The sequence below is a fragment of the Melospiza melodia genome, chromosome Z (assembly GCF_035770615.1).
Source record: "Melospiza melodia melodia isolate bMelMel2 chromosome Z, bMelMel2.pri, whole genome shotgun sequence".
In the NCBI taxonomy this organism is placed as follows: Eukaryota; Metazoa; Chordata; class Aves; order Passeriformes; family Passerellidae; genus Melospiza; species Melospiza melodia.
In genome coordinates this window covers 69226285-69252299 of record NC_086226.1, presented here as the reverse complement: position 1 = coordinate 69252299, position 26015 = coordinate 69226285, and the positions used below count along the sequence as shown (strand labels likewise).

The 26015-nt window shown below is 40.0% G+C and overlaps 1 protein-coding gene across 1 annotated transcript; it reads right to left on the bottom strand.

The window, feature by feature from the left end:
- Positions 1-3778: 3778 nt before the first annotated feature.
- On the bottom strand, positions 3779-25970 carry SMC2 (structural maintenance of chromosomes 2). The gene is made up of 25 exons (XM_063180498.1): positions 25859-25970; positions 24996-25244; positions 23987-24136; positions 22927-23049; positions 21984-22022; positions 21693-21803; positions 21457-21501; positions 20734-20967; positions 19940-20089; positions 19054-19287; positions 18052-18211; positions 15681-15798; positions 14905-15043; positions 14549-14668; positions 14032-14236; positions 13338-13473; positions 12224-12348; positions 11240-11433; positions 10795-10938; positions 10357-10551; positions 9587-9787; positions 8674-8790; positions 6914-7074; positions 5587-5734; positions 3779-4141 (listed from the first exon to the last, which is right to left on the bottom strand). The coding sequence occupies exons 2-25, from the start codon at positions 25161-25163 to the stop codon at positions 3992-3994; spliced, it is 3567 nt and encodes a 1188-aa protein (XP_063036568.1). The 5' UTR covers positions 25164-25244; positions 25859-25970; the 3' UTR covers positions 3779-3991.
- Between the last annotated feature and the right edge of the window lie 45 nt (positions 25971-26015).

Genomic DNA, 26015 nt, shown 5'->3' with positions numbered 1-26015 from the left:
GCATGTGTCTGTATTACAGACACATTCTTTGCATTTATTATATATACAGTCTTGTATATATTACATATACATGGTAGATGAGGCTGTGAGATTGAAAACTTACTAAAGTAATATTCAAGAACTTCAGTATTTCCAAATTACTCCAGGCATGCACACCTTTCCCCCCACCCAGTGTAACCTCAGTTATATGCACTTTTCTAAACAGTATTCAGAAAGGAAGAAAAAGAAGGCAAGGACACGAATGAGGTAAGCAGAGGACAGCCTGCAAACACAGACCTCACCTGTGCTGGCCACCAAGAGGCTGAAGCATGATCTGGCGAGGGAAATGCTGTCAGACCATGCACCCACCATACACAGAGCATGCAGGGGTCCTGGGCTGTGGTGAGCAGACACCTAGGCTGCAGTGCTGTGATAAAGCTGGTCTGGACTGAAGCCCCACAGACATGTCCTTTCTGGCCAGTGAAAGTAGCAGGATACATTCAAGTAAGTTAAAAACCGGGAAACAGTTCAATTCTGTGAAGGCACTGTTCAGTGAAAAGCTCTGAGGAATGAAAGCACATACACAACCAGGCTGTGTTATATGGCATAGTATATATTTAGTAACAACAGGTTAAAAATTGTAAAAAGACCTTGGGAGTTGTTGAGGATTGCTTTGCTCCTTAAAAACCAATTACATACCAATTACACTTTTCTGTGGAATTTGACAACAGGCAAGCATGGAGATTCTCAGTTCAGTGGACGAGAATTCTCCCAGGCTTCAGGCCTGGGAAACGTAGAGGAAGAATGAAAAGAATTATGATCTCTCTTTCTGTCCATGTTGTTTATAGCTATGTACCTTCAGAGTGTGCTATTCATAGTTCAGCAATAGTGTGAAAGCCATTCCGTCCGTTCCCGACTCAGCATGGTGATCACAAGCCTCGGCTGAAGGTCGGGACCCTGGAGGGTCCGGCCGAGATCGCAGCGGAGGCTGAGCACAGAGGGATCTGGAGACCCCTCATGACTCGGCCGCCGTTTGCCCTCCTGAGTGCGGTAACGCTGACTGTGCCCCGTGTCCTCCTGAGAGGACTGGTCCCGCTCGGACCGTGGGCATCGGCCCCGAGAGGCCGGGGACTGAGTGGGCATGGTTTTCCCAACACAGCAGACTGTCTCCTGAAGTGGATGCCTGCCGAGGGACGGGTTCTCCTTTAAAAAGGGGAACCAACTTTCTAGCGATGAACAAGTAGTTCTGATCGCGTGGACAGCTTTTACCCCGCCCATGAGACTCGCTGTCTCTGATGGAGAGCCTGCGCCAGAGATGGCGGGTTCGCAGCAGATGTGAGGGTTGCATTCAGTTCGGAGACCTGGGAATCCCTAGGTGATAGTTTGCGAACCGCAGTCATCACCGGCGATGCGGTCGCAAGGTCTTTACTGCCTGCCTGGAGACGCATTTCTAAAGCCCTTCAGCGCAAGGGCTCGGGAAGAGCAGGCCCGAGCCGCGCACCGCGCCCGCCACCGCTGCTTCCGGGCCCGCACGGCGCGGGACGGCTCCGACCCCGGCCCGAGCATGCGCAGGAGCGGCTGGAGCCACCGCCCGCCGCCGGTTCGCTGCCCGCGGCGCCACATCCCGCGGGAGGAGCCGCGGCGCTTTTCCGCGCCCCCACGGCCGGGCACCGACCGCCCCCCGCGCCAGCGCCCCCCGCCGCCGCCGGCTCTGCAGCTGAGGAGTCCGCGCCCCCCCCCCCCCCCCCCCCCCCAGCCCGCTTTGCGGGGACTGGTGGCGCGCCATGCGGCGCTGGAAGAGCCCCTGCGATCCGCCGGGGAACGCTGCTCTCTCTACTGCCCGGCTGCCCCTGCAACAGTTCCGTGCTCCGCTCCGCCGCCTGCATCGGAGCCTGCAACCACCCCAGCCTCCTTCAGCCCAGTGTCCCTTTCCCATTCCTTGGGCGGTCCCGAGCCGTGCTCTCCTGAGGCGGGGACAGGGAGACGCTGGCGTGCTCTGCAGCGGAGGCGCCGCGCACCTCCTCTCTGCCGGTGCCTAAACACTGCGAACTCTGAAACCCAGTGCTTTTCTGGGATCAGCTCCCTGTTGGAGAGCAGATGCCCTCGCCCTGTGGGGCTGCCCCCGGGGCTCGGGGCACCTCGGCCCCCCAGGCTCCCGTCTGCGGGGCGGGAGAAACGGTGTCCAGGAATGCTGCCGCGGGTCTCCTGTCCCGGGGGATGGGGGTGGGCCGGGAATCGGGGAACTGGGCAACAATCACTTGTATCGGGGGCAAGGAGGCGCTGGAGGGAGCGCGGATGACCCGCTTGTCCTGGGCAGACGTGGGTGGTGCCAAGAACGCCAACTTCAGGGTGAAATGTTATGTTACCGGAAAAACCTCTCCTTCCATCTGCATGGACCAGTCGGCAGATGGGAAGGAGAGTGGGGGAGGAGGAGGCGTTCGGCCGCTCCTCGCCGCGTGCTGGGGGCGGGCTGTGGAAACAAAGACCCCCCCCCCCCGCGGGCCGCGTTTGGGGCCCTTGGTCCGCCCACCGGGAGCGGGTTCCCCGCCCCAGCCCGCGGTCACGAAACCCGCTATGGCTGCTGGGAAAAGCCCCTGGCCTTTCTGGGGAAAAACCAAATACACCACCCACAACTCCCCCCCCCACCCCCCCGAAAAAAAACCCCAACACGTGCAACACGTGGGCATTTATTCTTAGACGGCATTTATTCATCAGACTGGAACGTCACAACTTAGGCTCAGCCTGGTTGTAGTAAGGAGTGTTGCCATGGCTTTCCAGCATTTTTCTCAAGTGTTTCTGAATTTGGTCAATTCTGCTGAATTATTTTGAAAACTTTGAGGATGCAATTTGGACCCGAGTTCAGTTTTATCACTATTCAGGACACAACTGCACAGGCCAAAAGCCTGCACACATCCTGCAAAAAGCAATTTCTATGAAAACCAACCTTGAGGATTGGTTTTAAGGCTTGACCTGCTGCACCTTACTGGCTGGGATAATCCCAGAGGCCTAAAGGTTTGCAGCTGTGGGAAACAGATGTCCCATTTTGCCAAGTCTGGCTGATTTGGGTATGTGCATGTTTATTAATACCTTCTTTTCTGCCATGTGGGCATCTGCTCACACTGGGAAATGGGTTTTGACAAGTCAGCCTGCCAGTCCTTTGGCAGACTGACAATGGTTTGTTACTATACTAGAGTTGGTAACTGATTTCTTGGAATTTATAATACAAGTTAGAGATCTCTTCGACCAATCTGACCCAATGTCTGATTAGAAGTTTTGATTGACTCTTGAGCTGTGTTTGTTCTCCTTCCTGCAGGGGGTCCTGCAGAGGACTACAAACACCAGCTCCCTCTTTAAATGAAAAGAGGGAATTGAGATTCTCAGTTCAGTTGAAGAGAATTCTCCCAGGCTTCAGGCCTGGGAAACGTAGAAAGGAAGAACAAAAACAATTATGATCTCTCTTTCTGTTCATGTTGTTTATAGCTATATACCTTCAGAGTGTGCTACTCATAGTGTAAAAGGGTTTTACTCTGAGACCTGGGCGATCCTGGTTATAAAACCTCTAATAAATACCTCTTAAGAAAGGATCTCCCTTTTTTGCCTTCTGAACCACAGAGTCATTTCGTCCATCCCTGACTCAGCAGCATCAGGTGAGGAAGACTGTTACTACACTTTGCAATAGGTCTTCTGACTAGAACTCTGGTAGCTGAATCAGCTTTTCCTCATCTGAAGGCTTTAAGTTTACAAAGCTACTACTTATATACATTTATGTGTAAATATTACAGAGAAATTAAAGGAATTACAGCACACCATAAAAATTATATTTTTAATATAATAAAACTTAACAACTTAAAACTTACAGGTTGTTACGGACTATTTCCTATGCGTTTCAGTTCTTAATAAATCCAGATACAAAAACATAAAATTATAAAAATGAACATTAGGAAGCAACAGGGAACACTTATTTGATTTCTACTACATGTAGAAGACCAATTCTTCCCAGCTCACCAATGTTCTATTTTTTGCCTGTTTTTGCAGGCAGATCCTTTTTTTTGTTTTGAGTCTGACTGTATCTTGCAATATTGGATACACCATCCACAAACCTGGTCTTGTAGAGGACATTTGCATTGTTGAACATTCCGTCCTTCAAGGACACCACAATAAACTAAAACAAACCAGAAACACTTAAAATTAATGTTGCTATCCCAACAACACTAGAAAAGGTTTCCAAAGAAAGGACTCCTTTCTTTCATTTGGCTAATACGTCAGTAATAATCTTTAAAAAATATTCTAAAACTAACCAAGGCCCAACAGAATGTTGGTCACAGGTCAATGTAATGTTGACACAGGTCAATGTAAACCCACTTTTTCTGCAGCTAATGACACTTCTGTCCATATCTCAGCACCTGGCCTGGGATACAGTCCTCAATGCAGGATGCCTGTTCGTGGTGGGAGTAAACATGGGAATAACTGTGCCACCAAATATGAAAGAATGTAGGATCTTACCTAGTCAAAAGATATTACTCAAATAATTTTGCAATACTGGTTCCCCTCCTCACTCTCATAATTTGGAATGGTTAAGTCCTTGCATCAAATAGAGACAGGTACTCTATTTGATGGGGTACAGGTCACAGTGATACAGAGATCATTTCCATAAGGAAATAATAAGTAGTGCCTCACTTATTTTAAGAGGGTCAACGTGAAATATCTTTAACCTCAAGTTAAAAATCTCCAGGAAAAAAGAATTCAGGATGTTGTCATGCTTGAAATTGAGCATATCACGGACACTCTTCCCTACTGCTCCATTTTAACCAGTCCAGCAACAACATTTAAGTTTCACCACTTGCCATGTCAGTCTAGCTTTCCAGCTGAAACAACTCAGAAATATAACATACATCTGTAGAATAAAAGAGGTAAACAGCTCAGAGTCCTCAGTGCCAAACTGCCTTTGGAAATAATGGATGGAACTCTGAGCAGTCTGGTCTGGTGGAACTATTGCACCAAATAGTTTTAGTTGCTGTTTTGCACTGGGCGATTGGAGATTTGCACTGAGTAGTCTTTATATTGCACTGAATAGTTCATGTTATATCACATAACATAAAATAGAAGGCATGTTCTTCCCTTCTCATGGAATTCCCCTATCACATGTTTTTTCCCTCACACACCCCTCCCCAGTACCCCCTGGTGGTGTTCTCTCCCCTGGTCTCCCTCCCCATACCCTCCTCACTTGTATCCCATTGGCAGTGCTCCTCTTCCTCCGCCCCCCTTCCCCTCTGCTCAGTCCCTCCTTGAGAAGGGGATGGCCTCTTTTCCGTGGTGGGGGTGGGGGGACGGGGGGTGTCCCCTGGTCTGGTGTCCCCTATTCAGTCAATAAACTGAGGACATTTGTCCCCACGTGGAGAAGAGCTCTTCTCATCTTTTGCCTTTTGTCCATGTAGGATCCTGTGGGCTGGGGTCCACAGCTAGCCGGATTGGACCCAAAATGCCCAGCCAGGCATGGAATCTTACAGTGGAAGGTGTCCCTGCCCATAGGAGAGGATTACTTAGGTGATCTTTAAGGCCCCTTTCAACCCAGACCATTCTATTACCACAATAATTTCAAGATCATACCTGGGAGTGTCTGAAATGAGTTTGAAGCATCTGCCCAATATTCTGGGTATGGGAGAGATCAAGGGCTGCATCCACTTCATCCAAGATGTAAACTGGGGCAGGTCTGAAGAGGAGCATGGCTAATATCAAGGATAAGGCCACCAACGATCTAGTATGGAGACAAGAAAATTAGGATTTAGTCTTGTTTGAAGGGCTCTGGCTTTTGAAAACACTACCTGAAAGGTAATGAAGGTGGCAAAGGGTCTGGATCACAAGTCTGATGAGGAGCAGGTACTGGTGTTGTTCAGCCTGGAGAGAAGGGGGCCCAGGAGGGACCTTATTGCTATCTACAGAAAGCAGAGTGTGACCAGATGGGGGTTGGCCTCTTCTCCCAGGTAACTAGACAGGCCAATAGGAAATGATATCAGGAAAAATTTCTTCACTGAAATGGTTATCAAGCATTTGAATGGGTTGCCCACAGAAGTCAGCACTCATGGAGAGATTTATAAGACATGTAGACGTGGGGTTTAATGAGATGGTTTAAATGGTGGACCTGGCAGTTAAGTTAATGGTTGAACTTGATGATCTTAAGACAGTTTGTCCAGCCTAAATGATTCTATGATTCTGAAATAGTCCCTCAAAAGCACATTACTGCTATGGTTCTGAAGAGATGGAATGATAGTTTCCTCATTTCAAAACATGAAGTCTTCTCTCAGAAACAGCAAATATTACTTCTTCTTATTAGAAGATCACATTAGTTGAGTGATGATATTTAAAATTATGCTGTTGTTTGATTTCCAGTTCTGAGTTTTGCAATTGTGTTTTTCCACACCTGGTTCTTCAAGTATTCTGTCCTTAGAAAGTTCTGTATCCCTGTCTCACCTCTTCCCAAATTCCGTTTATGCTTTTCAGTTTGTAAAGATCTTTTTTCCTTAGAACTTGCAAAGAAGCCCATGCCCTACACAGTGGCCTTACACACTGGAGAAGAAAACTGTTGCCATGACACTACCTTTATACCAGGGAAACACTTGCCTATAAAGATTTTTGTGGTTACAGCTCAAGGAGAGGAGCATTTAATTCAACATTACATCAGTATTACCTAGAGTTTAATGTGGTTTTCTCACCATTCAATTGGTTTTTTTGCCACTTCTGTGTGACAGGAGTAAAATCTTGTTTGTTATCTTATACTAAGTAAAGCATTGTTCTAAGTCAGAATGTATTGATAGTGCTTCCAATATTGAGTCCATTTGACAAGGAAAAGATTAAGTTTTTGCTTTTCAGAACTTTAATTACTTAGACATATCAATTACATACACAATGACAATGGAAAACAAATTAATTCACCAACCTTTGTCCTCCACTAAGTTCTGTTAAGTTTTCCTTCCAGGTGTTTCCTAAGGCAACTCTGAACTCCATACCAACAAAGCGACTGCCATTTTTAGAGGCTGAGAGCATAGCTTTGGCTCCAGGTAGGAGTGTTGAGAATATGGAACCAAAGTCTTCATTCACCTAGAAGTCAGACCACAAAAGATGTATAAGTGTGCTTTGGATCAGCGCACATAGAGTGAAAACCTTAGTGGTGAGCAGCAGGACACTCGAGACATCTTTCCCAGTTCAACACAGTGACTTCCCATGTCACATACAGGACAGTGAGAAAACATTAGCTTTTACTTTTTTTGTACTGAAGAGAGAAGCAACACCAAAGGATATGTGACACCTCATACTAAGCATTTTATGAGAATCCAATGAAAGATGTATTGGAAGGCTTCTTTATGCTATCAGCCAGGGAAATGGTTATGCCCTAACTTGTAGGGGCCTGAGTTAACTTATGTATTGTAAATATATGTATGGCAGTGAAAGATCTTTGTATTGTATTAGTGACCCTGCCCTGATTCTAGTTATTGTAAATGGGCTGCAGCTGTGATGTCCTTGATTGGGCAGCAGCTGTAGCCCATGGAGGTAACTGAGATAAAAGGGGGCGGGGTGGTCAGGGAGAGCCTTGGAGAGGAGCCCTGACCGAGAAGCAACAACACCACTGCTGTGAAGATCTGCCGTGAGAAAACCACCAAGAAGGTATGAGACTCAGGAAATATAATTATACAACAATATGAATACAACACTAACTCAGATTTATTAACTGGCAAATTGCAATTTCTCCCAGTTAATGGACTACTAAAAGTATAAGCACCATGTAAGAGATACATGGTGGCATTCTCCCCACTCTTTTTCTTCCCAGGTTTACTTAAGCAATGTCCAGGTATGGGATGGGATGCAACTTTGTAAATGCAGATTAAAATATCCTAGGTTTAGGGATTATCTGAAAACACACTAATTCCACTATGCGTGATGCTTTTGCATTACAACTCACTAATTTCTGCCAAACATCATTTTTACAATGAAAAGGTACCATTTTGTCAGTGATATCCTAAGTACAGGGAGGATAATTAATAATTAAACCAAGACATCATCTATGTGCAATTTAATCTTGGTTGAAACCAATTTTCTCAAAGGCCAAAAAACAAGTTCTGTTGGTACAGCAGAAAAGAAAGTGTCAAAAGATTTCCATCTAGAAAGGCATAATTTTATACTTTTCTTAAAATTCATTATATGAGAGACCTGGTAAAAAGGCAGAGTGCCTAGGTAACAGAAACATAAATCAGATATTGCTCTACCCCAATATTATGTATCCTGACAGTAACAGGAGCAGTACCCCAGGTCCACAGCCCTGCACTGTAGAGGGCAATGTAACAACAGAAAATTTTTACTCTGGTAAAATATTGGTATAAGGAAAGAAAAAAAAACACCCCAAAAAAACCCCAGCTATATTTCAATATGCCCTAACCTTCATGAAATGTTTGTGGACACTAAAAGGGAATGAGAAAGTAGTTTTGCAGCTCTAACTGGACCGTTACAATTCTCAGAGAATTCGTATCTTATTCTTAAAAGTGGGAATAAACGGGAGAAACAAAGTGGTTATTTTTAAATATTGGTCAGGGATGTTAGTTCTAAAAACAGACCTTTTTTTTTCCCAAGGAAATATGCAAAATAGTAATCTAAGATAAATCTGATCCTCTACTAAAACATGAAGATAAATTTCAAGTGTCGTACCTTTTTCCAAGCAATATCTAAAGCTTGTTTTTTCTTCCGGTCAAGCTCTTCAATAGTTGCAAGAATTTTCATCTTGTCATTCTCTACAATTCTTTTTTTCCTTATTAAGTCATTGTACTGGTGCAAGGAGAAGAAAAGACTGATTTCAATGACCCTTGTGCTCAAATGCAGTTTGTGCTACTCTTACAGCTTCACAGTATCATTGTGTAGCTATAAAATAGTCATTAACCACAAGATTGAAATCCAGTGCATTAATTTAGCTGCATGGGGGATGTAAGATTTGGGATTATTTGCAAATTAAAGCATCAGAATTTTCAACAATCAGCAGTGGGGAAGGACATTGCTCTGAAAGTTGCACTTCCAAGTTAATCATGTTTCATTTGCTTTTCCATGGAGGAAAGGTTAGTTCTCAAGGCTGACAGGAGGAAAAGTATTAGAAAAGTTGAAGGATAAAATCAGTGGGCAGTTTCCAGACAATCCTGGAATAGCCTGAAGATGCAGATTAATTCAAGACAATCTTGCTACACTGTCAAGCTGTCATGCTTGAAGATGAACATATTTTTGGTCTGCAATTTTTAATTCATTATATAGTTCTCAAATAATCTAATGGATGCCACAAAGCTTGCTGATGCTTCAATTTAGGATGATCTGGGGTAGGAAGGAATAAAAGAGTATTTTTTATCATACAAGGTCAAGATTATGAGTAACCTAAAAACCTGGTGTGCCAATGAGTTGTTCAAAGATGTAAGATTAGTATGAAAAAAATCAGGAAAAAGTTTAGTTTAGTTTTTGGTATATTGAGAAATAGAGCACATGAAAACATATAGCTACATTATATATATCTGTATATCTTGTATATACACCATATGATCAGCCTGCCCAATTTTTATAGATTAGAACAGAGAACGTTTACCCTTTCCTCTGCATCAGAAAGCATGTTCATAGCTTTTGTGTTCACATTCCTTTCCAACTTCTCTTTACGCTCCTGCAATTTCTGCAGCTTCTGAGTTGCTTCTTTAGGGTTGCAACTTTTGAAATCATAGGCTGTGTTTGGCTGGCCAAAGAGCAGCTTGTCTGAAGTTATCCACTTGTATTCTTTCAGCATTTTGGCTACCTTTAAACAAAAAGTTATGTTGAAGCTTTTTCCTCACCCTTCTCACATGTGAAATAAAAATTTAAACAAACAAAAGCAAAAAAAAAGAAACCACCCCACCTATATTCTGAAATTGATGGAAATTAATTCTTCTACCCTAGTGCAGCACAGGTACATTTCTTTACAATGCTTTGTGTGATTTTCTTCATTGTGGACAAACAAGGGATTTAAAGATTTAAGGCTATTGCTTTCATGTACATCTTACTTACTTGAAACACTTTTTTGTATATCTGAACTCTACCAATGTCACTGCATCGTGGAACTACCTTCTTTAATTAGTTATCTAATTTGTCCAGACAATCAGAATGTTCTTACTGATCACTTTCTCACCGTGATCTATACTTTGTTACTACATACAGATCAGGTCTTTTACAATGTACAATTTCCACTCCCTCTTCCTCAGATAAAAATTTTACATTGAGCTGCAAATATGACAGCGCTTAAAGGAAAAAGGCAATTTCCTTTGTATGTGGCAAGGGAATTACCATTCTTGGTCACAAGATGTGAAGAAAAACAAAATTCTGCAATACCTTGGCAGCAGCATCAGCAGCTTCTTGTTGACATTTGGTGATGCTGTGTTCTAATTCTTTAATCTTAAGCTGTAATTCATTATTTTGTTCTCTGTATTTTACCATCTCTGCAGATTTGTCTTTAATTGCATTATCATGTAATGCAATTACTTCCTTTTGCTTGGCAAGCTCCTTCTGTGCTCTCTCTACAGATTCCTGGAAAAGCAAATCAGCAGACATTTATCGGCCTTTTTTAAAGCTGGCGTGAAAGCCTCATTAGAACTGACACAGCAAGCAGAAAAAAAATTCACATGTGAAAGAAGTAAAAAAATAACTACCTAGGCTGATTGAGAATAGTAAGCAAATCTGCAGAAAAAAATACACATTATAATGTGAGGTTCAGAGGATCACACAGAGTAACATCAAAATGGATAATGAAACACAGTATTTCACTTTTACCTCTGTTTTAGCCACTTCAGCCACCAGAGCATCAACTTGATTCTGGTAGGATTTGATTGCTTCCTCTGCAGCTGTTATCTGTTGTTTATAGGAGGCCTCCTCTTGTTTCAGCTCTTCAAGTTCCAGAACTAAAGCTTTGACTTCCTAGAGAGATGTTTTCTAATTTATTAGTTATACTTAAATGCAAAGAATTAAGATTCAGCTGGATGGAAAGAGTTAAGATTCAGTTTGATGTAGTAAATGCTGTAGAAGACTAACAGCACCCATTCTTGAGCAAGGGTGTAATCCCACAAAATGAAGAAAGAAAAATACAAAAAAGCTCAGTCAGTGACTACACAGTATAGTAAGTCCCAAAACTGAGAGTATTAAAACCTCACGAAAATCAAACTTTCTGATTTTTGCACTTTTAACATGGAGAGAACTGCCAACAGAAGTTAAGTTTTACCTGCTGCATGTCTTTTATTTTTTTGCTTGAAGTGTCTGCCTTTTTCTTGGCATTATCTAGATTCTGCTCTGCATTTTTTTGCTCTTTTAGACGCTCTGCTTCTGCATTTTTAAGTTTATTCTCTAATTCCTTGTATTTTTTTTCTGCCTTCTTTTTGCTGTCTTCAGTTTTGTTTAATGTCTCTTCACAAGAGGCTGAATCAAAAAGTAGAGTACTGAGATTGAGCACTGTTCTTGTCTTCAAATTTACATCCTAAACACCAACTGAAATAAATCTCTCTTTGCCCCCAACAGAAAAAAAGTGGTTGAGCACTCACTAGTTGCTAAAGTCCAAATAATCAGATATTTCAATGAATACTCTAAGACAGTGTGCTGTTGCTATCAGTTATTGGTAGGGGACCAAACAGCCATTATGAAAAGAGGACCATTTTTCTTGACAGAGGGAAGAATGTCAAATTGCAGGATCAAAAAGTACAGCTACCTAACAAGATACAATCTCATCCCTAGAATACTACATCTAAATATGTATCACTTCTGTCCATTTTTTAGATGTTTTACTTGCTGCTGCATTTTATCTCTCCTTATCTATACAAAACACTATTTCTTTCCTATGCTTTCTTGTTATGCAAACTACATTACTAACCTTAAGTACAGATGGCTTGAAAAAAGCAAAGATTACTCAAATATGGGGTTAAATCCATTTTTGAACTTCCCTGCAAAGATGTATTTTCCTTTATTACAAAGTATATAAAAAACATTCAATAAGAGTATAACCTTTCCTATAAGAGATGGCCACCTTTAAGTGAATCACCTCTATGCAAGTATACTGTGATTCTGTGTTTGTTACATGTTCAAAAATATAAAGCTAGTATTTTTAAAGTGAAAAGTACTTCTTAAATAAAGAATGTGTTACTCAAACAGCCTGATATCCATCTCATTCTCAGTAATTAGTTTTCAGGTAAAAGAGTAAGAACACATTTGTCACCAATGGTTTTCTTCAGGGCAATCAGCTCTTCCTCTTGTTTGTGGTAAGCACTTTGACAAAGCTTCTTGTGCAGCAGCTCTGCTTCCTCAGACTTCATCTCCCATTGCTGCTTCAGCTGCTGATACCTTTGGAGACAGTAGTGACACACACTGCTATATGAAAGGCTACCCAGCATCTCACTTTCAAAGCTGAAGTAAGTAGATGAATATCTGTATTCCATTTCTCATGTGAGATACAGTGATGACAGTAGGGCAAATAAGCTTAAATGAATGAAAATCCAATATAATTGCTTTAATAATAATTGTGAAGTTGATACGCATGTAAGTTATTGTATATGTAGCTCCTGCTGTTTAGCCCTGATCTAACCTATTAAAACAAATGCAACTCATGGCATTTTGGCAACAATTCAGACATCACCTTTTTCCAACTGGCAGCATGACAGATGTTAGGGTGAAGAACTGTAGAAAGGATATCTAGAAGCAAAAGTTCCTTCCTCCTCTTAGCAATATTTCTGGAAGTCTACTGCAGCTCAAAACAATTTGAAAAAATAAATCCAGCTGGAAGGTAGCATGTTATGCAACACTACCTCCTTGTGGCATTTTTGCAGAACTGACTAAATATATTTTTCTGTTCCATCTTTTAATGTAGTATTCAGTAACTGAGTAGATGAAAATCAAATATACTTAATAATATTTAAATTAAATGCTTACAGCAGTATCACTCAGATAATCCTTTTTAACATCTTTTTATTTCCTTGTGAGAAAAATAAGACTGACTACAAATTGGAATTCTGTACAGGTGTTAAAATATGTCTGTAACAGATCCATTCTTCAGTGGACTTCATGAAAATTAAACCAATTTCAAATACCAATGTGTATCCTTTTTTCTCCCTGTGTTATCCAAAACAAAGGGGTTTGGCATGTGTTATTTAAAAACTGAATTTGATTTTTGATTACTGAACTTACTAATTATATTGGGAGGAGAGGGAAGAAAAGAATTACTTTCTGCATATTACATTCTCAAAAGGCCTATGGCCTCCCAAAACAACTCGTTACATTAAATTTACTCGGTCACATTAAGAGAAATTATACACATTGTACAGTGCAAACCTTACCTTTCAGCAACCTTCTTCAAGCTTGCCAACTCATTCTCTACAGCTTCAAGTTCAGATTCCTTTTTCTTGAGTTCTAGTTCAACATCTTTCACTTCTTGAAGTTTAGACAATATTGGTGCAGCTCGTAAGGATGCACCTGTTCAATGAAAAAATTAAAAAGCCAGACTGATTGGAATTAAACCAGTGGATTCACCACTGGTAATTGCAAATTCTAAACATTAATAATGAGGCAAGTTAATGATTTATTTTAGCTGAGAAACAGAGAAAGCAGCTAGGCTAAAGCTGGAGTTCTCAGAAGAGAGAGACTTCCTCGGTTACAGAACATGGTTCTGCAGACTTCGAATACTACACATGCGTGACTTATGCAAACAGCTAACTTTCCATAATTTATGAAATTATTGCAAACCAATGATGAATTACTTCAAAAAAGCACTTTTGCTTCCAAGAGGATTATACTGTCTAATAAGATTTAAGTATTTAAAATCTAAATTACTTTATGTGAAGTTTGTCATTAATTTTTTCTTAAACTAATTAATATTTCAACTTAAGACAACTTTAGCTCAAATATATTATTCCCAGTATGTATCTAAACATAAAGGTTACTGTTAATTTTTAGAAAAACTATGCAAAAGCAGTAAACATATCAACAGACACACAATATTATTAGTATTATATTAATAGAACCATCAATTGCCTCCATGCAGAGTTCCTTGGGGATCAAACACATCTCCATCAAGAGTAACACTTCTTGACATTATCCTTTTGTCAAAAGTCACTTTCTTAGCATTATCCATGTTATTACAGACCAGTGTTGTTCCAAAGACATATTCCATTGCTTTCTGCAGTTCAAATTCATATCCAATTAGAGAAAGGGCTAAATGCAAGTTACGATGCCCAGCCTAGAAATCAAAATGCAATTAGTATGCTTTAAGTTATAATACGTTTCAAATTTGGTTTGTTTTTTGTTGATAATAACTCTTCCAAAAGTATCATCACATTTTGAAACTATTTCAGTCACAAGTGGAATAATTAATAACCATTTAAACCTCACAAAATTGAAAGGATACAAAGAAAAACAAAATCAATATATCCTCAAACTCTGTACAAATTCTTATTATAATAACCATTAAGAATCTCAAGTTTTTAGTACAGAAATAAAATTAAAATGGGACAGAAGCAATACAGTGTAAAGAGTGTATTTATTTACATACCAAGCTTTGGGCCAACTTGATTATGGCTTCTTGAATACACCTGGCTGAAATTTTGTTTAAGGGAATGATGGTGTATCGATGCTTTAGTTCACCCCTCTCTAAAATCTTTTTGCCAGTAACCTCAAATGAAAAATAGTTACAAAGCATACCTGAGTACACAAGTCATTTTGTAAAGTAAGACAATAGGGCATTGCAAGAAGAACACATTGTCGGCACCAACTGTGCATGACTTTCTTGAGACAATTAAAACATGTAGGTGTTTTAACCCCTCAAGCATTCAGGCACATGCTTGCCAACCCCAAATCATACGACCACATCTCAAAATTTAGAGTTGTGTACTAATGAAATAAACTTACTTCTGTGTCCACAATAATGTTATAGAGTTTCCCTCCAGCCACCGCTTCCAGGGCTTTGGCATTGGATAGATCTTTCACAGTGAAAAGAGACACAACAGGGCCTTTCACATAGTTTGGATTCCAATTTTTTTCTGGATGTCTTAAAATAAATATAAATTATGACTATGAATCATGTTTGTTTTTCTCTCACACATCCTTCAAAATCTTATATTTAAACCCCATGATAATGGGTTTTCCCATAAGCAATTCTAAATTCTATCAGAAAAAGAACCCCATGAAAAAATGGTTTCATTAAATATTCCACATGAAGAGATTCGGCATAAAGAGTCAGTTACACAGCCATTAAAAGAATGGAATTCCTGATTTATTTCCATATTTTTTCAATGGATTTTTCCAATGGGCTCTGTTATTACCACAGCTATAGGAGTATGTTCAGCCTATTACACAAAAAATTTAACCTGGGGATACACATATTTGACTGGAGTTGACCTCCCAAGAGCAAATCTACTTGTGTCCACAGGCAGAAAACAATTATTTCCCAGTTTAGACCTTTGCTACCGAAATACCATCAGACAAAAGTTTTAAATTCTAGTGACTTAGATAAGATTATAACATTTCCTGACTTTCCCCCTCATTTTCCCCTTCAGTTTTCAGCATGGGTAAGACAGTCATTATTCAGTGGCAGCAAGAAAAACACAGCAAGAGCTAAGACATTGATAGAATTATGTAGTAAAAAGTCCTTTCAAGTGTCTTTCAGGATCACACTGAGATCTTACTTGTAAGTAAACTGTAGATGAGGAAATTTTGCCATTAAATGTTCACTCAGTTCTCTTAGCCGGCCGATATCAGAAATCAATGCCTTCTTTTTTGCTAGGAGGGCTTCTCCTTTTTCTTCTTCAGAGTTGAACACAAGCAGTAGATATATATCCAGAGCAGAGAAATCTATTAGCTTAAAAATTAGTATCCTACACTGCTTATCTACATATACATAGAGAGGACTTTTTAAAATTCTTTGTAAATTTTCAGACTAAATAAATTAATACCATCATGACACCAAACATGCAAAGAAAAAGTTTAAAGAGTAATGCTCTTCTGTAAAGGTTGATCTGGAATATCAGCTAACAGTAGTGTCTGAAACAAATGTTACCTGGCATAAGAAACAAACTCTAAGAAGTGTTTTAGGTACAGAAACCTAGGAAGCAATAGGGGTGTTGGTCTCTTTCCAACCATCTAAATTTTAGCTGGAATTCAATTGTGCCATCAAACTTCAAAATGGTCAGCCCAAAGTTGATATAATCAAATTATTTTAAGCTGCTCTCAGTGAAAGTTTGAGAGTTTGCAGAGCTTACACCAGAGGAATTTTTGCATGAAAGCAGTGTACTTGATTTTTCATTCCCCTCCTGCACTGGGGCTGGGTGAGATGCCCAACAGCAGCCCCCAGAGTGCTGTTCTTTGTGTTTCTACTGAGAAAGCATAGATGCAACGCAGTTTTGGCTACTGCTAAGAATATTGACACCAAGGCTGTCCTTCCAGTCCCTCTTCCAAAAGCCAGTAGGTTGTGAGGGGGCAACAGGTTGGGAGGGGACATAGACAGGATATGGGGTCCAACAGATATTCCATACTGTTATGAAGGTATTCTCATCAGTAAAAGCTAAGAGAAAGGATGATGGAAGGAAGCATCCATTATTAAGGCCTTTTTCTTCCAAAACAGCTGACTGAGGTCCTACTTCACAGGAAGTGGCTGAACACTGCCTCCTAATACCTGATGGGAAGCAGGGCATAAATTATTTGTTTTATTTGTTTCTGCATCCTCCAGCCAGCTCCAAGACAGAGCTACCATTGGCCAAGGCCAAGACCATCACTGATGGTAGTGAAGCCTCTGGGATAACATATTATAGAAGGGGAAAAAAAGACCAAACCTATCTGCAGTGGCTGGAAAGAGGAGTGACAATATGTGAGAGGAACAGTCCTGCAGGCATCAAGGCCAGTGAGGGACAGGGAGGAGGTGCTCCAAGAACTGGAAGAGAGATCCTCCTGCAGCCTGTGGTGCAAACCATGCTGAGGCAGCAACATGGACCATGGAAGTCCACAGCATAGCAGATGTCCATCTGTAGCCTGTGGAAACCCACACTGGAGCAGGGTCCTGTCAGAACCTGCAGACCCATGGACAGATGAGCCCATGCTGGAGCAGGTTTGCTGGCAGGACGTGTGACCCCCGCAGGGCACCCACACCGGAGTAGCCTGTTCCTGAAGGACTGCACCTCATGAGAGGGACTGTCGCAGACATCTTTTGTGAAAATCCTTTTAAGATTTTTTCCCTTCTGAGAAGCTGAGGCCTCAGAAACAAGATGTAAACAATGGTTATCTGCTGCTGTGGAATGCATCAGGTGTGTCTGTGATTGGGCCATCTTGAATGTTCACAATTAATGGCCACCACAGACCAGATAGCTTAGACTCTCTGTCCAAGCCATAGACCTTTGTTATTCATTCTTTTCTATTCTATTCTTAGCTAGCCTTCTGAAGAAACCTTTCCTTCTATTCTTTTTAGTTAGTTATAATGTAATATATATATATCATAAAATAATAAATCAAGCCTTCTGAACATGGAGTCAACATTCTCGTCTCTCCCCTCATCCAAGAACCCTTGTGGACCCTTTCTGGAGCAGTTTGTGAAGAACTGCAGGCCTTGGGAAGGATTCACACTGGAGAAGTTCAAGGAGGACTGCCTCCCTTGTGAGAAACCCCATGGTGGAGCAGGGGAAGGGTGTGAGTCTTTCCCTGAGTAGGAAGGAGTGGCAGAGACAACGTGTGAGGAAGCGACTGCAGCCCCCATTCCCTATCCCCCTGCATCACTCATGAAGAGGAGGTACAGAAAATCAGAAATTAAATAGAGCCTGAGAAATTAAGTTAAATTGATTTCCCCAAGTCAAGTCTATTTTGCCCATGACAGTAATTGTCAAGTGATCCCTCCCTGTCCTTATCTCAACCATTGAGCTTTTGCAGTATATTGTCTCCTCTGTCTACTTGAGAAGGGGTGTGATAGAACACCTTTGGCAAATACTTGGCATCGAGTCAGGATCAACTCATGACAATTCTATACTCCCTTGAAGATTGACCCAAAATTATGCATCAGAAGTCTGTCCAGACCTGAATAGTTCAGCTCCTTTATTTGCTTCTCTAGGGTTATTTTCATTTTTTCGACAGCTTCCAATGCATTTCGGTCTTTCTTGTAGCCTTCATCCATCTTTTTAACTTCAGCTTCTTTTGCCTTTAATTCTTGTTGTGCATAACTCAATTTCATTTGAGCCTATAAGGAATAAGCAAAAGTGGAACCAGATCTTCAAAGACAATGTTGCAGACACAAATTTATAACATTTGCACTATCAAACTGTCCATGTAATTTATAAAGTTTTGCACTGGTTGCAGATACGCCAAGCCAGCCCTGGCTTTTGAAAATAATGGCACAGGTTATTTGGACACAAAACCACAGATCTTGTATTTAACTGTGGTAACATATTAGAACATTAATAACTCTGAGAAGAAACAAAGTAATTTAAGATAGGACATAGCTGTCCATGTTACTCTACAGAGCAGAATTTCTCCCTAAGTGAGACAAGGAAAGTGAACTTTGGAAATTTAAACTCCACTGGGGTAGTCAGAACTACCCCAGCAGAGGTCTTCTATCTTAAGACAAAACAAGCATTGGTTCTTTCAGTCATGTGACGAGCATACAATTTAACTAAGGAGAAAATAGTTTCTTCTAAACCCTCCATTTCACAATCACAGGCATCTTTATTTTGATTCTATTAAGTTTAACTGTTGAAATCTCTTTGACTGTGCATCATGGACAACAGCCCTAATTTTTTTCTATTCAATACTATTGATCATTTGAGTACAGTGAATCCTACTTTATATCGCAAATGCCAGTTTCTAGTACTTCCTCACAGCAATGCTACAGCATTTTCCTGTGCAAAGATATTTATGTTTTATCAAAAAGTTAGTTTAATGCATATGCAAAACTGTAAAATATCTTGCATAGATATTCTGTACCTCTTTTCATTGATCTTTCAAACATGTGTCAATTGGTTTTCAGGCAATTTTCAAAAGCATGGAGGCAGGCCTGAGACAGGAAGTGTTTTTTTTTCTTACCTGTTTAGCCTCTGTTAGTGCTTGGCTAATTTCATTTTTGCAGATCATCATCTGTCCTGAAAGAGTAGCTTCTTCACCATCCTTATTGCTGGACAGGCCAGCAGATACAGCATTAAAATGCTGTTGTGCTGCAGCTAAAGCATGTGCATCTTTTTCACTTTCTTCCAGTAAAACATTTAGCTCTTTCTCTAGATTCTTCACTTCTTTCTCCTTTGATACTAATGCTTTAGAATCCTTCAGCAAAACAAAGGGAAAAAAAGAAAAAAAGAGACAGAGACCTGAGTCTATTACCTTGAAATTCATGTTGTTTAGGTGAGGAGCAACGAGTAGTTTAATCAACTACATTTCAATGACCCCTTGTCAGATTTTATAATCTTGTGATATGTCTTTGCATGTTTCCCAATGTGTTACTCATCCCATGAGTATTCTAAGTATTTACAGAGAGATTAAATACAGGAAGGGGTAACAACTCCCCAAGAACTAGGAGAATTATCTTGCTCTTCCCAATATCCAAAAAATCATCCTCCTGCATAAAAAAACATTAATTGTCAAAATTATGCAAGGCAGAAATTCCTCATTTAATTTTAAGAGTAACATATGTCCAGAGAGCATAATCGTTTGAAGCTACAGACACCACTGCTGAGCTTAAAAGAAAATTTGGAACCATGAGGAGTTGCACTTTATTTGTATTTGCATCATGTATTTTTCTATAGGGAACCTACTACCTATGCTGAATAAATTAAACTAAGCCCTTAACATTTGTCTCTACTTTCTTAGTGCAATTCTTGTCAATCACAGGATTCTTCATACCGTAACAGGAAAGAAAAAGCAGCTTTTCCACAATCTGAATTTAGTACGTAAAGAAAATTATATATAAATATCTCACCTTCTGCATACGTGTTACCAATTCCTTGTACTTAACCTCTTCACCTTTTAAGTTTTGCTTCTGGAGATCAAGAGCGCTTCGTACTTTCGTATTAACTCTTTGATGTTCTGAAAGAGCAGCTTCTAGTTCATGGAGTTTACCACCAGCTTCCTACAACCAGTAATAAAGGAAATTTAATTTAGCCTGTGAAACCAATGCAGTATTGTAGTACTTCATCTTCTGTTCAGAGCTTTATGTAGAAGGAAATCTGACCAAGCAGGCAGAAGTCTCCAAGACAAACAGGTCAGATCATCTCTCACCTCTGAAATCCAACCTAACTAGAAGGTACTGTTGAAGACCCACATCCCTCCATAAAACGGGACACTGTCCCTGTACAGATTGAGACATCCAAAGACTCTATGTGCCATCCTGCATCTCATTAAATTTACTGCCCCCAAAATCAAAATCAATACTGATTACTGTCAAACAAAACCTTGCTCACTTTTCTTTTGAGACATCAACAAAAAGGGAGAAAAAAGCCTCTGGCAAAACTTACTGTTGAATGCACAGAGTAAAAACATGAAGTCAAACAGTTTTTTACCTTTCAGTTATTTTTCATTTGCATTTCAGACAAAAAAAAAAACCCATTTAAATGGATGTCTTCTAGGTAAAACCAAATAACCTAAGCAACACACCAGAAGAAGATAAAAATTCAACACTATATTATCTATAAAAATAATTCCAGTATCTTAAAATTCTTTGTATTTCTCCCTGCTTCTCAGGCATTCAGAGGAGCACAACTCTGTTTTCATTACCTTATCCTTTTCCTTTTCCATCGCCGCTATGTCTTCATTAAGTTGTTTTACCTTCTGTTCAATTTCAGCCCTTGATTCCTGAAACTTCTCTATATTAGACTGCATTTCCTTTAACATATCACTGGAGGATGCCTTTGTTTCTTCAGCCAGAACAAACTGATAAGCTACACAAAAATGGCTTAAATGCTCTATTTCTCGCACTAATTTTTGGTATTCTAGATACAATGATCGTTCCTGAATAGACAAAAAAAAAAAAAAAAAAGGAGAGAAAAAAAAAAGCTGTAAATTTTGATGGAAAACCAGAGTTACATAAGAGTACTATAGAAATCTTTTAAGCACCACTAAACATCAGTATTTGTAAGTAAGAAGATAGATTCTTCATGTTATTCTGAGCTAAAACAACATTCATCTAATTGACTGCATACCAGAAATAACACTTGACTTAGTTTTTTTAAAAACTAAAACACTTTAAAATCTATTTTTATCTAGTTCTCTTGTTTTCTTCCTTCTCCCTACATTTCTCTGTAGGATTTCCTGGAAGTCTAAAATGTTACATTCTCTGTATTTGGAAATATGACAAAATTCTTTCCCTTACAAGACTTGGCAGCACTTGAAAACATGCTATTGTTTTAGCCAAAAAAACTTACTGGTTCAGGGTAGTTGTGAAAGTATTTTTTCAGTACTTGAAGGACCTACCTTACCACCCTTCTAATTTTTCCATACCTCTTTCAGTTTCTGTAAAGTTGGTCTGATCTCCTCATTTAGGGCCTGAAACATACAACAGAAGATTTATATTTTGATTTCACTGAACTCCAAAATTTAAACATGCCTAGGCATGGATATCTAGTTCCAGGTGCAGAAATGAAATTTCTAGAACATTGTACAAAGTCAACATTGAACTACTTGTTCAGTTATCTTTAACAAACATGAATGAAAGTCTACTTTACAACATGTAATACCATTTCAATGTTATTTAGTTTGGATTCCTTCTTCTCTATGGTTTTCTGTACAGATATTTTCTTGGACTCATACATCCTAGTTCCAGCTGCTTCTTCAAGCATAGCTAAAATCTAAAAGAAAACAATACAAAAAACCGTGATGTTTCTTTTTATGTTAGATTGGTTCAATTAAGCTGAACATCTCATCGCCCTCCAACCTTTATTTTTGTTGTCCCTCTCCCAACATAGATTCTTATCATTCAAATCAGTTCAGTAAAACTTCAGACAAAAACACTCCCACAACTCCCCTACCTCTGGTGGCTTCATATTTAGAACTTTGGTAATTTGTCCCTGGTGACAGAAAGATAAAACAAGATCAGTGGTTGTGTACCATGAAGTAGTAAAAAGAAAAACCAAAACCCCAACCCCCCACTCACTTTTATACATTGTATTATAAGTTCAAGTACTTTAAAATTTTTTTTGCTACAACAATAATCTAGTTTACTCAATTCTTTTGCTCTTCAAAGTTCAAATAAGTCACTCTTTCAGGTAATATACCTAAAATGGCCCTTACATTATATGTTAGGTTAATCCTCCACAGTCCTGATTACATCTTAAAGGAGTAATGCAAATATTTTTTCTACAGTCTTACTTGGTTGCTGATGTTGAATAAGCTCCTACCCATGAACCAGCTTTATGGGTGATGTAGCTCATACATAACAGGGAGAAAAAAAAGTATGTACAAAACTGTTCCCACCTTTGCCATCCACTTGGGATAGTTATATTTGAAACAATAAATCCTGCTCTGTTTTATTATTCCTTGCAAATATTTCAGGAATTTGCCTAGCCCCTTTGTCAGTCTTCTTTTGATAACTGTGACTTAAGAAGGTACATATCTCAACTTCTTTCAAGATACTGTCTAATATGGAGCACAAATAATAGCAAATAAAATCTGCCATTTTATAATATTTATGAAAGCAATACCTATGTGTTAAGGAGAAAAAAAATAGAAAATAAAATGGAAACATATTTTGGAAAAGTTTTGCTAACATTAGGGCCACATGAGGTCTTGTGCTAAAAGATGTGTTTTAGGGCCAAACTATGCTGTACTAGAAATATTAACAACTTAACAGACTTCATTTTATCTTCATAAGATGCCACTCTAACTAGGAATTAAGTGTTTTCCCATTATCTCCCGTCTTAAATTTACTGCAAGTCCCACTCTTTCTGGATTTTATAGAGATGCACACAATACCTGCATAATGAGGAAGTGAGGATTATTGACATTGAGTCCAACAGAACAGAAGAGATCCTGCACACGACTGTTGGTAGCATTCACACCATTGATAAGATACTTACTTCTACCTCCAACAACAACCTAAAGGACAAAGACAAAAAAAAACCTGCTTAGTGTTGTGAGAACATAAACTGTAATAAAGAATAAAAAAATCTCAGGAAATCACACCTGTTATATCTTTGCATAAATATGTGCAAACTATGCAGAATATCTGTAGGGGGATACAGTATCTGTAGGGGGATATAGTATGGGAAAATGAAGGTGGTATAGAATGGAATCTTATCCCCCAGCGAGTTGCAGCTGGACCAATTACTAAAGATTAGGAGCAGGCCTGATCTTAACAGGCCACACCTGTAGCAAATAAGAACAAGTGTTATAAAAGAGTGGATTGGTGGGATCTGGAGTCAGATGACTACTGCAAGGACCAGGAACAGTCAGTGCTTAGAGGAGCTGCCTGTGAGAAACATCAAGGAGGTATGAAACTCTGGTGATATGGAATCCTTGCACTATCATGATAATAGAATTCTTGCGCTATATAAGAAAATAAACATCAAAACAGAACTTGTTTGATGTTTAAAATATTTAAATTATAAGAAATATTAATCATTGAGGACAATGTTGTCAAGAAACTTTCCAAAAGCTCTGCTTTAAAAAAACCCGAACGACCAAAAAAATAATCAAAAACCGAAACCCCAACATCTTCACTAGAACAATAAAGGTTCCTTTGTTCGTGGAGACCAAATTTAACACAGAGTCCAGATTTCAAGAGGAAAGATATGACAGCAGAAAAAAACCACAAGATAGAAAAATTTAACTTGCTTTATGAACACTTCTAGTTAGCACACTGGATCGACTCTTACCGTTTGTGTAACTAACTACACTACAAGCAACACACAAGCCTTGTCTCTACTGCAGAAACTTAGGGACTTTAAAAATCACCCTATTTTTCCTTGACCACTCATGAACATGGTAAAAATATAAATAGGTTATGAAAAAAATACAGATATTAAAGACTCACCTGCCTAGTCACAGTGATCTCATCATTAGCTTCAAATCCCAGTGGACTTTGACTTTTGTTTGAATTATCAAAGTTAATAGACACGGTTGCCTTTGTAATTCCAGCTTGCCCATTCTTATAAACTAGATCTTGCAAGCTGGCAGCTCGCACCTAAATCCAGGGAACAGATAAAACACTTTTTGGAAAGAAATTTACATTTTAATTGTACAACTGTAGGTTTTGGAGAAATTATCCTAAAAACCAAAGATTTAGCTGCACATTTATGAGTTCATGTGAACTGATACATGGGAGCTGCAAGGTGCTATCATGGTAAAACCACAACCAGTGTGTGCCAGTCTAGTTTTACCTATCCAGATAAACTGTTTCTGCATGAGCTTTATTTAACAAGCCTTTATTTTTCATAATGCAGTTTGCAGGGAAATGATTCAGAAAGTGTTCCTTGGAGGCCTGCTGGCTTTGTCTGCAACTGGTGGAAGGTAGGGATGGGAAGGAAGGCAAATTGAAAAATCACCTTCAGACAGAGATTAAAATTGATGCCAAAGTACACACTTTTTTATGAAAATAAAGCAGATATATTATCTCTTAAAGAGCAGGCATTGCATGGAAACCACTTTTAATTTTTTTTTTTATAAACCAGGTAGCCAGATTTCAAGACCCAGTCCAGAACTGAAAACATTTATTACAAGTGAGTAAATTAGTGCCTTTAGATGCAAAAAGGACTTTTGCCTTGAAGTTGTTAGCTCTGAAGTGGTTAGTTTTAGTCTATTGTTTTAAGCCACATAGTTTGTGTAACTTTGGTATCTGGATAAAGTTGTAATTCAACCTTAATGTAAGATTGAGCAACAATGACAGACACTCAGATTTATGCAATGAAAAACTGAAATAACGAAACTATTTCTTTCAAAGAAGCACCACTTCAGATCTTCCATGGGAGGTTACTCACTAGAGTAACATGAAAAGTTGCTAATAGAAGAAAGACTTTTCTTTCTTAAATGTGCCATCTCTTTACCTGTGACAGATTGCTGATTCCCAGCACGAAACAGATGGAGTCCAAGATATTGGATTTGCCACTACCATTCAAGCCAGTAATGGCATTGAATAACGGGTCAAAGCCATTAATTTCTGTCCTCTGAGCATAGGATTTAAAACCTTCGAGAACAATTGACTTAATGTACATCTTCTCAATGTTCCTAAGGGATCAGGCAAAGTATTCTTCTGAGAAGCTCTGAGAAAGGTATCCGGATTGTAATCCTATATACTTCAGAATAAAGAAAAAAGAATAAAGAAAAATGAATCATACCGCCAAACAAACAACTAGATCTGAGAAAATGGAAAGAATGCATGACTTTTACAACAAAAATATCATGAATTTTTAAACGAAAAAGTCCAAGCAGACCACAGATCCAGGCGGTGTCCCAACGGTACTCCAGCATTTCTAAGGGTCTTGACTTTACACTGAGTATATCGCGACACTTGGGCGCAGACTCGCGGCAACACCATGGTTTGCCGCAAAGCTGGCCGCAAGCAAAGAAGGAAACCCCCGGACGTTCCAGAACACGGCAAAGCCTCCCCTTCCCTCTTGCAGAATTGCTGTACCTGCTCAGCCACACTGCCTTTGAGAGGTAAATCCCAGTGTGAAAAACGCTAATCACTTGTTTTAAAAATTTCTAAAAGCACCGGGGAAGCGGCAGCCTCGGCTCTGAGGCACCGCGAACAAGGACCCATCAGAGCCCCTTCCACAACCCTGTCGCCTTCATCGCGCTGCCCCCGCCAGTGACCCTGCCCCAGCAAGCCCTCCCTGCCGGCTCTGATGCCAAATCGTCCGCGGGCAGCCCTGTTTCCCTCCCTGGTCCCGGTGCCTCACTCGCTTACCCTTGTCCAGAGCCGCTCCCTGACGCCAGTGCCTCACTCACTCGCCCCTGTCCAGAGCCGCTCTCCGGCGCCAGTGCCTCACTCCCTCGCCCGCGACTGGAGCCGCTCTCACTCCCTCGCGCGCCAGGATCAAATTTTGGCGCCGAGAGCCGCAGCC

Coding starts and splice junctions, on each gene's coding strand:
- SMC2 (XM_063180498.1), bottom strand. CDS start 25,163: ATGTACATTAAGTCAATTGTTCTCGAAGGTTTTAAATCCTATGCTCAG. Junction 12,349..13,337: donor TTGAAGAAGGTTGCTGAAAG/GTAAGGTTTGCA, acceptor CTGTCTCCAAAG/GTATCAGCAGCTGAAGCAGC. Junction 4,142..5,586: donor CTCATTTCAGACACTCCCAG/GTATGATCTTGA, acceptor GGTTTGTTTTAG/TTTATTGTGGTGTCCTTGAA.